This window comes from Apis mellifera, linkage group LG11 (assembly GCF_003254395.2).
Source record: "Apis mellifera strain DH4 linkage group LG11, Amel_HAv3.1, whole genome shotgun sequence".
Classification (NCBI taxonomy): Eukaryota; Metazoa; Arthropoda; class Insecta; order Hymenoptera; family Apidae; genus Apis; species Apis mellifera.
In genome coordinates this window covers 10766417-10782816 of record NC_037648.1, presented here as the reverse complement: position 1 = coordinate 10782816, position 16400 = coordinate 10766417, and the positions used below count along the sequence as shown (strand labels likewise).

Below are 16400 nucleotides of genomic sequence, written 5' to 3'. Positions count from 1 at the left end.
CTTCCATTCGATTCTGCTCTACTTTTTATTCCGTTTTAACCCCGTTCATCGTAACTCTTTCCAGAAGCGTATTCCCCCTCGTTTCATCCCCCTCCAGCAGGGAAGCAGCGCGGAAATCCAGTTTCTGCCCTGTTCTGGGCCGGACATCGGTGGATCTCCTCTCCCGGAAGTCGATATCAATTCGACCAGACGGATATAATTTCGACTGACTAGGGGGGAGGGGGATATCGACCAGGGGCTAGCTAGGTAGCTACATAGCGTATTTCGCCCAGGAGGTGTTCCTGGATTATTCCTGATTGGAAAAGTCCAAGCTTCTTCCAAAGGGAGGAAAAAGTTTCGCACTGTGATTCTTCTGTGTATGCTGCTTTATATATTTCAGTTTCGAGGAGTTTGTTTTCGCCAAAGAATGGTTGTTCGGAATTCAAAAAATCGTACGTGTAAGGAGAAAGGAGGGAAGTTTGAAATTAATTCATATTGTTACTCGTATTGAAAGTAAAATAATTTATACATACGAGGTTATATTTATCTCTGGGATAATATGGGGAAAAATAAGGATGGAGTTTTGGAGAACGATGGAAATTTTAGGTAACCGAAGGAAACTGGATATCTACTCCGCACTCGGGTGTCGTAAAACATGGCTGCCACTCAGTGATCCAACTTTCCAGCGTTTACGATAACCTTCTCCTAAACAGATAGCTCTTTTTGCTCCGAATATCTTCAGAAATATCGCAACAATTTTACCATCAAAATTTCTTTGGTTGGTTAACAAAAATTCAGCCACGATAATTATTAATAATCCTCTGTAATATTTCTCGATCACTCTTGGATCGCTTTCCACTAAAGACCGCAATAAAATATAAAATATACCAATCGAGACAGAGAAATTAATAGCGTTTCGACGACACGTAGCGTCTATTTCTAACAAGCTCGATACAATCTTGGATTGGAAAGAGATCGACACGAGGAGGGAGAAAGAGAGGGGAAGAAGGAGCACGTATGCCGGTAGAGTTTGTCAAAGTTAATTCGAGTTTTCTTCGAGCTTCCATTCCCATCACGTACGTCCAAGTTCTCGTCTTTACCACCTCGAATCCTTATTACCCTATATACTATGATCCTGCTTATCGAATAATCTCGATCGACCCGTGAAATCGTCGGTTTCATCATCTCTCACGGCCAGAAACATCTTGTTCGAGAACTATCGTGAATATTATGACTCTAATGAGAATCTATCCATAATTGGGGAAAATTATAATTAAAATAGTAATTGTATAAATTATTGAGAAACGTGTTTTGTTGATATATGTTATCAAAACTATCATTGATTCTTTCATTCGGTGTAATCGAGCAAACTTGAATAGAATTCAAAGAACTTTGAACAAAGTAGAAAAGGTTGAAGGATTATCTAAGTGCAAATAGAAAGAAAAATTGAAAATAAAAATACACAAAAGAGAATCTTCAAATTCTAATACCATTTCACTTTACAATATTTTTAAGTAAAAAGCTCTGCTCTACAAATCGATTTCTCTCAAGATCCTTTCCAAAGTCCACTTAAAAATCTCGATCGATCAAACATTCTCCACAAACAAACCTGTTCTTATTTGCACGATCCAAGTATCGTTAAATTATTTAAAAAAAACGTTATGTCCAGAGAGTTGTACGTACGAGAAGAGAAGGAAGAGAGATCTTTTTCAATCGGTACGCGAACCGCGATCTCGAGGAATTCGGTTAATCGTTTCCAACTCGAGGAATCCGGGGAAACGAGAAACGATATATATAAAATCAGCGCCAGTCAGCGAGTTTCCAGTCCTCCCTCCCTCCTCCTCGATTCTGGTAATTTAATGAATCCTCGAGAAAGGCTGGACGTCCCTTCGACGCGACGGAATTTCGATCTTTACGGAGGATCTTTATGGAGGATCGTATCGATTGCGGGACAAGTTCGGGAGAATTCATCCTCGCGAGGAATTTGGAAAGTTTGATTCGTTAACGTGGCTCGAAAACAGTCTGGAAATTATTTTTGGATTATTAATTCAAATCGGTGAATGAAAAGCTCGAGGAATTTTATGGAAAGTACCTTGCTTGTTCGTACATAATCTTTACAAATATTTTGTAATTGTATTTGAAATTGTTTTCCAATTGGTCGCAGACACCATTTTCTAATCGAACAAGAAGGAAGATTTTTATTTTAGATGTATAAATTTAATAATCGTGCGTGAAGATTGATCGATGGAGAAGAGAAGGGATCGATAAATTAGATCTTTATCGATGTCGAAACGAAACGTTTCGCGGTGCAACTATTATTAACCATTATTAACAACGATTGCGAAACGAAGATGAACAACAATAACGAGGCTGCGTGCGAACTTTGACCGCAAATTGCGGCCACAATAGACGTCGTTACAGCTCGACAGGAAATTAATGTTATAACAAACGCGGTGTCACTTGCAATTGGAATTCGCGCATCTTCTTCCCCCGATAATTTCACCGATTTCGTATTATTTTTATCCTTCGAAATATTGAGAAAAATATTGTCTATCTTCCACGAGAAAATTTTAACAAAGGGAACGATCCATGCAATAGAGAAATTTCCAAAGATATAAGATTTACGAAACGAGAAATATCTGAACAATCTTTATGAATTTTATCGTGCTACGAACAGAAATTCGATCCCCGAACAAACAGAAGCCGATGGACGAATTTACCACGAAGATAAACATCCCCTTATAATCTTAAAACAACCGAGAGAAGAAGAAACCCGTGAAACCCGTTCAATGCGAATAATTAACCGCCGTGCAAAACACCACCGATCAATCAATCTCAACAACAGAAATACCGTTGAATCAACAAAGCTTCACCGATGCGAAACATTACTCGATTCGCCCGCACCGGCGCACGCACGCAACACGATTACGCTTCTAATTAGCACGTTGTACTCGCGTTTTAACCATACCAAACACTCGCCCCATATACGATCCTCCGCGATAAACCTCTTCCCTCCAGCCTCCGCGTATTTTCCAATTCGACTCCACTTCCAATCCCTTCCTTTTTCCCCCCCTTGGAAATCTCTTTCGGTCTCTCGAAAAGGGATAAAACGAAAAGAGGAAAACAAGCTAAAAATTCGCCACCGTTTCATTCGAACGATCGTCGTCTAACTGGCTAGTAATGCTCGAACGATCGCGTCCCTAAATAACGCGATAAAAAAAAATGAAGGGAGGGGGAGAAAAAAGGCGGTTCGTTATCGCCTCTCGTCTCGATTCTGGCAAAAAAAAACCTTTCCCCGGGGGAACTCGATGTCCCGCGGCACATCGTTCGATCGTGATAATCTCGGTTTTTCCGCGAGCGGAAAAACAGTATTCGAAACGCCACGCGTTTCCTCGTTAAATCGTGTCGTGAAACAGGGAACAAAAATTTCTCAATTGAGATATTATGGAGTGGTTATTTTTTTCCCCTCAGAGAAATCGAACCGAAGAAAAATTCGAATAAAATTGCCAGTGGAACGAAATCTATTCTACTCCGTCTGACTATCTTAATCCATTTTTCCTAGATTTTCCTCTTCCAACTGCTTCATACGATTTATCTATTTGTAGCTACCTTTCTCCTCGCGTGTCTGTCATTTTGAGGAACATTCGTACAAGCTATCGATACGTTTTTGTTTTTTAATATTCAGAAACTCGGGTGAAAGAAGATCGATCCTCTCTTTGTTTGAAATTATTTATGATACCGTCTATTATACAATTAAATTTATTACACAGACGAACAGTCTCTGCCTGGTTTCGTTAATCAAGTCTACGATAATTTAGCGCGAGTCACTATCAGCGTACCTAACAATATTAATTTAATAATATCGCGACAATTCATAGACAAGTCGGATCCACAAGCCGGAATCGTAATTTCGATAGTTGACCGATTTAGATAATGCTTCTACCACGTAATTTATCTTTAAATTAAATTGTGCGCGCACAGTAGTCAGCGTTAACGTTATTAAGGAAGAGATACTTGTCCGCGTTCAACCCCCTATTCGATACAATTTTAGATAATGATTACTTTACAGATTCGAGTTTTCTATATGAATCACGACACAGAACAAAAATGAAACTTTTTTTCGTCGTAGAAAACTACTCGTTTCTTTCAGATTAATGAATAACGAGTTAAACCATCGATATACCATCACGATGGCTCATAATGTTTATTATTTGTTCCAGGAATTAAACAAATGAATTTATAAAAATATAAATCATTCAAGATGCTCGTGGAATAAAACGAAAGAAAGAAAAGAAAAAATTTCTTCTCTCTCGAGCTTTAATCGTTCTTCGCCCTCGGAATCGTTTCTTTCGCGGTTCCATTCCTTTGAATCCGCCCTCTCGAATCTCATCTCTCGTTGAATTACGAACGGGAGAGCCCTTCCAACTCCATTTGGTCGGCGACGTTGCATATTGCACACAACAGCATATTACACGCCGGCCATTACATTACGAAGGTGTCTCATCGTTGGAAAGAATTCGTTCTCAACTCCCTCCCTTCCCCTCGCAAAACCTCCCCCGCGGTCCAGGGATTTCCCTCATTTCCGTCCCTTCTGCTCCGTAATTCTGCCCCGAATTAAACTCCCCCCGTCTCTTCCTCGCTTCTTCCTCGTTACAATCCAAACACATATTTAACGTGTAACGAGGTATTTATTACCGTAACGTGAATTTCGATTCGTTTATAAACGAATATATAATCGAATTGTCGGAAAATATATCGCGAGACATTCTTTAAACTTAATATAATCTTAAAATAAAAGAATCTAAAAGAATTGGAATTAATCTTGGGATAAATTTTCGTCGATCGATTGTGATGACTTTTCATCTATTTTCTATCTTTCTTTTTTTATTTTTCGACAAATTGGAATTAATCTTGGGATAAATTTTCGTCGATCGATTGTGATGACTTTTCATCTACTTTCTATCTTTCTTTCTTTTTTTTTCGACAAATTGGAATTAATCTTGGGATAAATTTTCGTCGATCGATTGTGATGACTTTTCATCTACTTTCTATCTTTCTTTCTTTTTTTTTCGACAAATTGGAATTAATCTTGGGATAAATTTTCGTCGATCGATTGTGATGACTTTTCATCTACTTTCATCTTCCTTTTTTTTTTTCGACAAATTGAAATTAATCTTGGGATAAATTTTCGTCGATCGATTGTGATGACTTTTCACGTACTTTCTATCTTTCTTTTTTTTTTTTTTTTAACAAATTGGAATTAATCTTGGGACAAATTTTCGTCGATCGATTGTGATGACTTTTCATCTACTTTCATCTTCCTTTTTTTTTTTTTCGACAAATTGGAATTAATCTTGGGATAAATTTTCGTCGATCGATTGTGATGACTTTTCATCTACTTTCTTTCTTTTTTTTTTTTTTTTTTTGATAATGGAACGCAACACTATTTTTTCTCTCGTGTAAAATAAAATTTTCAGACAACATTAACTATTACGCTAGGAAGGGAAAGATGTGTATCTGAGTGGTGAATAATTGAGGAGGGTTTCATCGTGACAACAACGACGGAGCAATAAAATAAAAGAGGGAAGGGAAGGTAACGATCGATGTGGTAGGAATCGATCCGACTAATCGCGGGACAGACTCGACGGCGTGCAAGTTGACAGTTTGTCACGGGAAACGAGTGGAGGCCGACGCGGGAGAGGAGCGTTTCCGCCTGGCGGGCTATAAGCGCGATCATCCGCGCGGAAACGCACGCGAAACGTTCGTCGAGTATCGTAACATGCGCCACGATGAGTATTTCATATGAGAAACGCGGCGTAAGACGACGAGGACACGACGAGTCGCGCGGGTGCACGGATGCAGATGCGTGCAACCGACTCTTCCCTTGCATCGAACGAGTAAATTGAAATTTTCCATTCTTTTCTTTTCTTTCTCTCGTATTTATATTTGCAGAGAATCGACGAATCCGAGATTTCTTTTATATATATTGGATGAATTTTTTTTATGGACGAATGATTCGTGGAAAAGAAAATGTTAATTCAATCGATCTTTTATCGTGTTATTTTTTTATCACGAATGTCTATGGGATACGTTAGTTTACGAGAGATGTTTACCTTTCATCGAAAATGTTGCAATATTGATAAACATCGATTTACAAAATGATATCCATCATAAATATAAATTGTTGTTTGCTGTTTGTAAACTGTATTCTAGAGATCTATTCTAGAATTTTTATTTTCCAACCATTTGAACTTAACTTATGCTTATTGTTTAAATACAATCCCCCCCTCCGATTGTTTGTTTATCCGTGATTAATCGCGTGCAAAAAAGAAACAAAATATTCTGCCTCGCTCATTTCCAAACTTTCCGCTTGGTTCGCATCCAAAACCACCGAATTATGCACGAGTATCCGCTACACCAATCACGCAGAATTAATGGAATCGAAAAACTTCTCCTTCGCAGAAACAAAATTGCACGGCAAGGGAGGAAATAAGGTAGAATTCGAATTGACACCCACGAACGATTCTATAAATTGGATTCATCAATTATTCGTACACGGGATGAATTGATAATTTTGAATCGCTGAATTATATAGGATTTTGTGGGATAAAGAATAGTGATTTCGTAAATGTTTTTACATTAAATAAATATATACATACATACGAATATTAAAATATCATCAATTAAATCATAATAAGAATAATTGCAAATTTTTTTTATCAATTTCTTCTCGACATATCAATTCCCCCTAATTCCATTTACTTTAAAGATACGTAAAAAGATTCGTGCACAGAATCTGGCTGGTATAAACTAATAACAACGATAAAACAAAAGTGAAAGCACAGAAAAAATGGAAGAGAAAAAAAAAGTAAGGATAATTAGAGTATAACAAAATATACTTGCACAGAGAAGTGAATGAAATCGCGTTATCCGCGAGGAATTTCAAAGATTATATTAACATCGCGGCTTTGGGGTCGGCAATCAGTGATGTTCAGCGGAAATCTGCGCCAATCTGTGCGCGTCACGGATGCCTGAGAATGGCAACGCGATGCCTCGAGTGTCCTCGAGTGGTCCTCAAACCAGAGGAGAAGAACGCTGATGCAACCGCTATTTATCTCGAGCCAGACCCCGGACCCATTATCATTTCAAATTGGTAAGCCTGTGCACACACAGGCCTGCGCGAGGCAGCTTCGAGCCGCGAAGAAAACTCGGGAAAATAATCTCAACATTCTTTCGCGATGGTGACAAACTCGAAAGCGCGGGCGGATCATGTCTCGAGCTTTTTCGCCCTTTCCAACCATTCCAACCACGATGAAAACGATAAAACAAAATTTCCGGACAATTGTACAATTTTACTTTTCCATTCCTCCATTTTTAATCCGGAAAAGAATCTTACGTTCGTCGATTAATAACTATGTAACAAGAATAACAACAAGTGAGAAAATTTATAGTTTATATTTTTCAAAAGAGAGCAACGAGTTAAGTAACGTGACTCGAAAACCACAAATGATCGAAGACGACCAACAAAACGAACAACAAACTCTTGATCCTTATATACATTCGAATGGGAGGCATCGTTTCATTCGTGCCAAACTTTCCACCCATCATCCCTTTCAAGAAGCTTGCCTCCAAAGTCGTGCGTTTGCGTGGGTGCAATTAACGCGGTCGAAGGGATATAGTTGTTTTCCAGGATGGTTGAATAATTCACGAGGGGAGGGAGGGGGGAAAAAAGAAGGGGCGGGACGACGTGGCGTGGGAAGCGAGGAACGCCTCTGGCGACGCGGAGCGCCGCGACGCGCCGTCAATCACGTTGATTGACGCTTCGAGCCGACGGCGAATAACAATTTGCTCGAAATAACTGACAACCGTACTCGTCGGCCACGGCCGATAATGAATCAGGGCAAACATTCTGCCAACTATCGCTTTCGTCCTTCCACCTTTTTCCACCCCCCAACTAACGATCTTTCACCCTGCATCTTTTAATGGTGCTTTTATTTTTTAACAGTTCTTCGTTTTCCTTTTTTCTTTCTTCTTTTTGGTTCGGTTTCGATTTAATTTGACTCGATTCGATGCGACGAGACGAACGTTGTATATATAGAATTTGAAGAAACAATTTTTCGAGGAAATATCAGTTCGAAACAATGGCTATGGCGTGTTGTGGAAGAGGGAGACGCTTCACGGCTGGGTTGAGCCTCGTTTTATCCAGGCTCTCGTATAATTACGAGCTGATTCCTGTTAATATCGACGATAACAGTCGACGAGATTCGATCGAGTTACGTAATAATGGAGACAATTAGACGCGGACTGAGAATAACCCCGTCCGTTGTTAAACGTTTACGATACGAAAGAAAATATGTAAAGAGGAGCGTTGTCTCTTTTTTTTTTCTTTTAATCGAACTGATATTAATTGACGAAATAAAAAACGTATAAACAGCGGGAAAGAAGTATTTCTCAGGAACTTTGGGAACACTTTCGGATCTCGAAAAGTTGAAGTTTATCTCCGAAGGATGATCGAAATGTTATTAAGGACTCCGATAGTTTTATATCCTCGGAGACAGAGACTTTTCTTACTACGGCGAGTAATATACTGCCGAAGAAATGGCGATGGATCTTCGAGCATCGAACTTTGTAAAAATAAATTTCTTTTCCATCCTCCCCTCCTCCCTCCTTTTTTTTTTTTTTAATAACGATCGCAGATGGCATTTTAAAGGCCGACGCTCGTTCGTTTCTTGTAAAAATATTTCAATATATCAAATCAAATTATCCCTCGTGGGAGATCGTTCGTGATGAAAGTTTCTAAAGAATTTTACATAATTGTTCGCGTGATTTAAAAATGATTGAGGAAAAAAAAAGTCACGGCGACGACGTTGATATATAATTATAACTCTACACGTGAAAATGTTAAAAATATATAAAAATTAAAGTTTTCGATTATGAGATATAGATTGAAAAACTTGGAATTATCAAGTCCTCTAGAGATATATTGTACCCGATATATTATGCGATATATATTTATATCGCAAAACGCACGCACAACGGCTGAATCGCAATACTGTTCATAAATTTTTAAATTTTTATCCACGGGGCTCGACTTTGACCGTGCGATATCACCGCGTGAAAAACTTTTAATAACCATATTAATTCCGAATTTTTTTTTTTTTTTTCACTACGATTTTTTTCATCCTTTTTGGCAATTATTTCGGTCATCGAAATAACGAACCAATGTTTTTTAATTCCTTTTCTGTAACAAAACTAATTAAATTTTTAATTTTTATACAGCATACGATTAATTTTTACGATAAAAATTCTCATGAAATATTTTTATAGTTTTATCTATTTAAAATAAAAAAAAAAAAAAGAAAATTTTCGATTCTTTGTCGATCAACTTTCCATTCGAGAAAAAATTTTAATACAATTATCCGTTGACAGGCATCGAGGCATGATAATAAATATATAATAACGATTCAACGAATAAGAATAATCTCAAATCGTCAAAGTAAAAGACGCAACGTCCCCGGAATTTATCAGTCGAGTAAGTTTTCACGTGTTCACAGCGAGCGAAATTCTCAGACGGTTGCCTCATTCGCGGAGATTACGGGCAAAGTCGTAAGACAAAGCTATTACGTTCCAGACGGTGCATCGTTCGCTTGTTTGTTTGATTGCGTTTCAATGTATAACGCTGACACGCGTTTCCTTTCACCGGAAAAGGATGCCGGAGGAATAGAGGGATTCCTCCCCGGTTTTAACTTCCGACTAGCCACCGCTCGAGTTTATAACTTCAACTTCGTTTCTATTATACTTCCGCACGATCCTCCTTTTGCACGATGGGCTCGAAATATTCTCGATTAATTTTATTCGCTCCCGATATCGTGTAACGATTGATTTTTTTTTTGAAAAATGAATACACTCGTATCGACGTGTGTAAACGATACGTTAAACGGTGCGATTGAGAGAAAAATTTTCGCGCGATGGAATTGAAGAAGAATTTGATTAAATGGTACGCTTTTTTAACGGGAAAAATTGTGAACAATGAATATCGTTAATAATATTATTATAATAAAGGATTGATTCTTTAGGTCTCGGATTCTAGAATCGACAGCTTCGTTCGTGACAATTCGATCGAGTTACTATCGATTCTGCTCCGAAAATAGATATCTCTGAAATGATACTGGATCGATACGAATTTATAGGATTCGTAGATATAAATAGAAATTGTACATTGAACAAGAAAATCTAATTATTAATTATAAGTAATTATATAGTATATATAGTAATTATTGAGAGTCAAAATCGTTGGAAGGGATCGCTGAAGGGATCATTAAAATCCTCTAATTGGATCGTTCGATAAATCCTTATATATCCAACATATATTAAAATAAAAGGATATCGAGATACCGACAAATAGATTAGTCGAGATCGTTTCACGATTTCTTTTTCCGCCATTTCATCAATATCGCGTTTATAATTTTCATTTTGAAAATCGTTCCCCCCTCCGTGATCAAATTATTATAACGGACGAGATTTCTCCATTCTCCAAGAATTTTCCACGTTTAATTTCGTTCGTTTGTAGGAAACGATTAACAAGAAAATTCTCTCGGGCCGATTGTACGACATTTTTATACACGGCGATTATATCCGGATTAAACGTTTGCAAAATATGCGTGAAAAAGCCCGGTTACCGTTAATCTGCTCGAGATTAACATCTGATTCCTGTGTAACCTGTTATAAACGGGGACAGGAGCGTGCGAGTGAAACGGAGCTACGTAATCACATTAACGGGCAAGTTAACGTCGGTTTAGGCGGCATGAAAAGTGGGCAAGAGATTACAGATACCGACTCCTAAGTATCCGCGTGCTCTACACCGCTCGAGGGCCCTCTTTACTTTCTTTTTTCTTTCTTTTTTTTTTTTTTTTAAATGCAAATACTACATCTTAAATATTAATGTGCTTAGCGTAACACTTTTGGGAAACGGGGGTTATGGAAGAGGGGGGATGATTTGCTTTCCACTTTGGAAAATCACCTCTGCCATACTTACTTTACACGCCACGGTTTATTAAATTACTTAATCCGGGGAAAAAAATGGATACTCTTTCCGTATCCGATTCGCCCGATGGTTTCGTTTCATATCTACCTTACATTCCTTATTAAATTGTATTTAAATTATTTTAAATTCGTGGTTTATTCCTAGTAGGTAGGAAAAATGAAAAATAGTACGAGAAATTTATGGTCTTGATAAATTTTCTTCCTCGCTTATTCGTTTGGAAAGAATATCGTTGCTTAAAAATTATATCCGAAATTTCCTATTTCGTTCGAGGAAAAAGACTTGTAATAGCAAAAAGAAAAAAATAATCCTTCGATAATCAATTAACGCGAATCTTGAAGCAAATACACGAATTCAAAAAAAAAGAAAAATTCGCAAGAAAAATATTAATTTGGCGGAGATTCGCCAAGGAAAAACTACACTCGTTTCCGGGAATTCGTGAAAGATTAAAGCGATGTTGAATCTTTGAGGAAGGGAGGAGGAGGAGGAGGAGTAGATAGCCCGGCCCCCCTCCCCCCGATCCCGGGGAAATCGGAAGAAAAATTTACTTCCTCATTTCGAACGGATACGCGATACAGTTTTAGAGCCCCCTATAAATATTTGCCGACCGCGAAATATTTGGAAACATCGTAACGGCCGCGATATTTCGGTAAATTTGGCAAGTATTCCGCGGTTCGGTTGGCATCCGGGTCGATCACGCGGGATTAATAAAAATAAATCTGAAGATTACCGTGCGCCCATACCATCTCGCCTGCGTCTAGATTGATTTCTGTCGTGGTTATCTGCTCGTCCATCTCTCTTTCTCTCTCTCTCTTCTCCTCTTTTTTCCTCTCTTTTTCTGCTCGCAAATGGACCGACGCTTTTTTACCGTCGTGTCTCGGTATTTTTGAGAAAAATAAACCGACGACACAACGGATAAATTACTTTGTGTTACTGTGTATCGTGAATGGTACGTAAGAATTATCGATTGGAATTGTGTGGAAAGTTCGTTTGCCGGGATTGAATATTCTTGATCAGATGGAATCCGGATGCTGGACTTTGAATTGTTAAAATTTCATTCCGCGTGAAACTGAAATTTGCCACGGATGCAATTATCGTACGTTCGAAGAAGGTATTATAAGAGAATTCAATTCGGTTGAAATTTATAAAATTTATAAAATCTTGTCCATGTATTTGTATAAAAAGAGAAGAGGAAATAAGGATTCAATCTCGTGCGAAAGAAGGGATTGAAATTTAATTGATTCGTTCAACTGTCAACACTCGGATGCTATTCTTTGCTCTCCTCCTCCGCAAACACACGATCAAACACGCCAAGAACTTAATCCCCCTCGAAATTACTCGGCAAAGGTGATGATCCTCTAATTATTCCCTAAATAGCTCTAGCCTGGAACGACGTCGCAATTTTATCCCCCTCCGCGTACATCAACGACTCGTTCAACTTTAAAGCTATTCTGTAAACGAACGAGACTTAATTCCAAGCAACGGACGAGCCTTCCATAAAACCAACAACAATAAAAGCGACGAGAAACAGAGGGGGAAATCGGATGAATCGAGACCGGAGAGCGGATCAAATTAAACGGCTCGAATCCGGGTACATATTTCATTAAACCGAGTAATCTTGTTTATTGCAAGATTGCGTTAAATAATTGAACGTAAACACCGTCCATTTCCCTAGGAAAAGGGGATCGATTCGGTTCGAAAACGAAATCTTCCGCACCTCGAATTCCTGAAAGAAGAACTATTGAAAGTAGAAACGAAAGTGGAGGCGAGAAGTATCCAAAAAAAAAAGAAAAAAGGAAAGAAAAATTATATACGAAAAAATTAGCAGCGTACAGTTAGTTGCACACCGGAGGAGAAGAGAAACGAAAGGTGGAAAAACGAAGTTTTAAAAATGCTTTTGCATTTTTCAAATTCGTTCGAAAGCGAACGAATCGACATCGACCCTTTTCCCTCTTCACGAAGATACTACACCAGAGGGCTGAAAGGGAATGGAAAAGTAATAAAAAGAGAGGAAGAGAGAGGGGCGGGAAAAAATTCTGAAACAACCCGTTTTGATTCACTTTCACCTTCCCAGACACTTTTTTTTTTTTATAAGAGTCGAAAATCCACCGTCCATCCATGCATATCGTTTTTTTTTATTTCCCTCTACGAAAGCTCTGTTAATGCTCGCGTTAACACCTCGCGATCCATGTTGGCCTTTTTTTTCTCTTTTTCACAATCCTTCTTTTCTTCGCCTATCCCTTCCTTTTTTCTCTCCTCTCTTCCATCCGTTTCCTCTGTTCTCCTTTTCCTCTCTTTCTCTCTCTTTGTCTCTCGCTTCGACTGCGTAGATTAAACCGAGGGGCTGGCACGCCGTAAAATCTGCCAACACGCGTAAAAACGACACGCGTTAACCCGCGGCTGTATTCCACCACCGCGTTTTATTTTTCCTTGCAACTATTTGCAGTGAACCGGCAACCCCCCGAAAAATCTCTTTGGGAACGGGCACACGGCTGCTTTAACGTCCACTCGACGACTTAACGTCCGTAATCTAGCTTCACTTAACTCTCCCGTGACGCTCCCCGTAACCCCCTTCGCCCTCTTACTACTTAGGCTCGTTCCTTCGAGGATTAAAGGATTCCTCTCCGTCTTTTTCGCAGGACCATGGTTTATGGATTCGTGCTTTCCAAAGCTCGTTCAAAATAAATACCGGAGTTCTAATTTTTCTTTTTCCACTTTCTTTCTTTCTTTCTTTTTTTCGTTCGCCGGATGATCGACAGATTTCAATGTTTATCCGAAAAATCGAAATGATTGTTTACTTCTTTCTTTAAATAAAGTAGATGGATATTTCTAAAAGTTTGATTTGAATTATATTGAATAATCTCGATTTCGATATTTAAATATCTGGTGATTTATTCAGGAGTAATATTAAATATCAAGTTTAAAATTCCATTTTTTCTCTCATCAGTTTGTGCATCACGTTCGTATTTGATTTAACGGAAATAAAGAAGAATTTCTTGTATTAAAATATTATAAAAAATAATATATAAAATCGAATTAATTTAAAATGGAAGTAAAATTTTTCTAACCTATACGGGAACGTAAATTGAACAAAGTTCCAATGTCCTTGAGAGTCGACAGGATTAACCCTATTCCTCTCTTTAAAATCAGATTAAACGGGCTACCTTTTTCCCCGACTTTATTAACTAATTTAGGGAGGGAAGGGAAAAAAATAGTTGGCAAAAAGTTTTGGTTAAACTGGTGGCTGGCTGCAAACTTGCCTCCCGCTTTACAACACTTTCGAGTTCGCGTTCCTTCGTCACGCGGTATGTAAAAACAATCCGTGTTCGATCCTCCTCGACAAAATTCAAAATCGTATAATGTATATACGGCATCAACGAATATCGCATTCCTTCTGCATGGATAAAATCGGACACTAAAATTCCACTCCACAAATATTTCAATTCGCGTAATATTATTCCACGTAATATCGGTTCAAATCAACTCGTGAAAATGATTAAATACTTTTATCTTATAAATCACTACTGTGAACAAAATTTAACACGAGGAAAGCGAATGATATTTTATAAGAAGAATTACTTACTTTTTACTTCATTTATATTTTCATTTGTCGTTTAAATTGGTAATTTTTATCCCGTGAAGCATTAATTTATCATTGTTCTAAATCAATTGAGAGCACGATAAAAGATACTTATGGATAAGAATGGACGTATCGTGTATTATTCCCACGTATGCAATATCGTGTATGTGATGACATCGAACGCGTATAAAACTATGCATGTGATAGCTTCATTGAAGGAAATTTTTTCTTCGATTTTCCTAAAATCAGATTTTTACGTTTCACTCGATAATTTTTTCTTTTTTTTCACACTTCTCTTCCAATCATATACCACTCGATTTCCAATATACACATTTTCACGTTTCTGATCACGTTTTCGAGGAGGAGAAAACACAAAGGATAAATCAAAGACTCACCGTTCACGATGACGATGACACCCACCAGCAGGCAGAGTAGCAAGTGTCGCAGGCACATCTTCTCTGTGATAGAGATCACCGAAAAAAAAGGGGGAGAACACGCAAAAAAAGGAATTCTCACTTGCTCCTCTCGTACATCGTTTTTTCAATCCCGCTGGTGCAAAAGAAAGCCTCCCCTCGCCCTTTCTCGATTTGTCTTTGACGATCAGTCGACCAGGGGCAGCCGGACGTTCATCGCGATCCTGCCATTTCTTATCATCTTGGCCGAGAAGAATCTGTCTCCGGTAAGGAGCTCCGAATTCTTCTGCCCACTTTACTTTCCAAATATAATAACAGCGAGTGCCAACGATCAAAGAGTATCGAACCTCGATAAAGATCGAACGACAAACTCGTGAGATCACGGTTACTCGAGCAGACTCGGGCCGACAGATAACCAGATTCAGTAGATTCGACAGTGATTCGAATACTCTCCGTTGAAATCCGTCTCTTTTCGTCTCTTTCTCTTCTACCCAAGATCGATGGTATCCCTTTTCTCCCCCTTTCCAACTTCGTCGACTTCTAGACAGCCCTTTCAACCCTCCAAGATATAATATCTCTCCCTTGCCACACGGATCTTCGATCTGCTTGTTTGTTCCTTGATGACGTCAGCTAGCCAGATCCTTTGCGAGCCTCCCTTAAGAAGCCAGGGAATCCCGTCTCGAGACACGACCGAACGTAACCCTTTAACGCTTTTATCCTGCAAATTTTAATAAACAATTCCCTGAGTTACCCGCCCCCTTAAACACCATCGAGCTTCATCCTCTCGCACCACCAACAACCGAACCGAACAACCCTCGTTACAAACTTGCCCCGACCCCCGCGTCGTCGAAACCAAAGTTCTTCCCACTCGCTCGACAGATTACTTCAAAGCATTCCAAGAAGGGAAGCGCAGAAGTCACCGACGAAAAACCACTCGAAGGAAAAGATCGGCGCGCGAGAGAAAGCGTGGGTGAACGTGAACGAGGAACAGCACGAGGCCACTTCCGGCCACGGCGGACTCGCGGCGCTTACTGAATCTCTCTCGCGGCGCTCCTCGAGGCTGACGAGCACGTTTCTCACCCCCACCATTGGCCGCCTGGCCGCCACACGACAGGCCGCGCGGCGATCGGCCGCGCATGCACGCCACCACGTTACGCGCGACTCGTCGTCGTCCTCGTCCTCGTCCTCCTCGTCGTAGTCGTCGTTGTTCGCGAGCGTCGCGATGCCTTTCAAGAAGCGAACTGACTGTGAGCAGCGAGCAAAGGAGCGCGTTTGGCGGGGCGGAAGAGAGAGAAAGCGCGGACCACGCACACACGCACACGTATAGGGGGCGGGAACCGACTTGCGGCACAAGTTATGACCTCAAAGGGGTCGTTAACGAGCGGCC

The 16400-nt window shown here is 39.4% G+C and overlaps 1 protein-coding gene across 3 annotated transcripts in view; it reads right to left on the bottom strand.

Annotated features, from left to right (window-relative positions):
- Nucleotides 1-15488, bottom strand: part of LOC100577879 (carbonic anhydrase-related protein 10) — a 180353-nt gene extending 164865 nt beyond the window's left edge. For all 3 annotated transcript variants that reach the window (XR_003305590.1, XM_006566261.3, XM_026443656.1), the window contains exon 1: nucleotides 14996-15488. Coding sequence is in view for 2 of the 3 variants with exons in the window: in XM_006566261.3 (XP_006566324.1) it covers nucleotides 14996-15053 (58 nt within the window). In the remaining variant the exon portion in view is untranslated. The remainder of the gene's footprint in view (nucleotides 1-14995) is intronic.
- Between the last annotated feature and the right edge of the window lie 912 nt (nucleotides 15489-16400).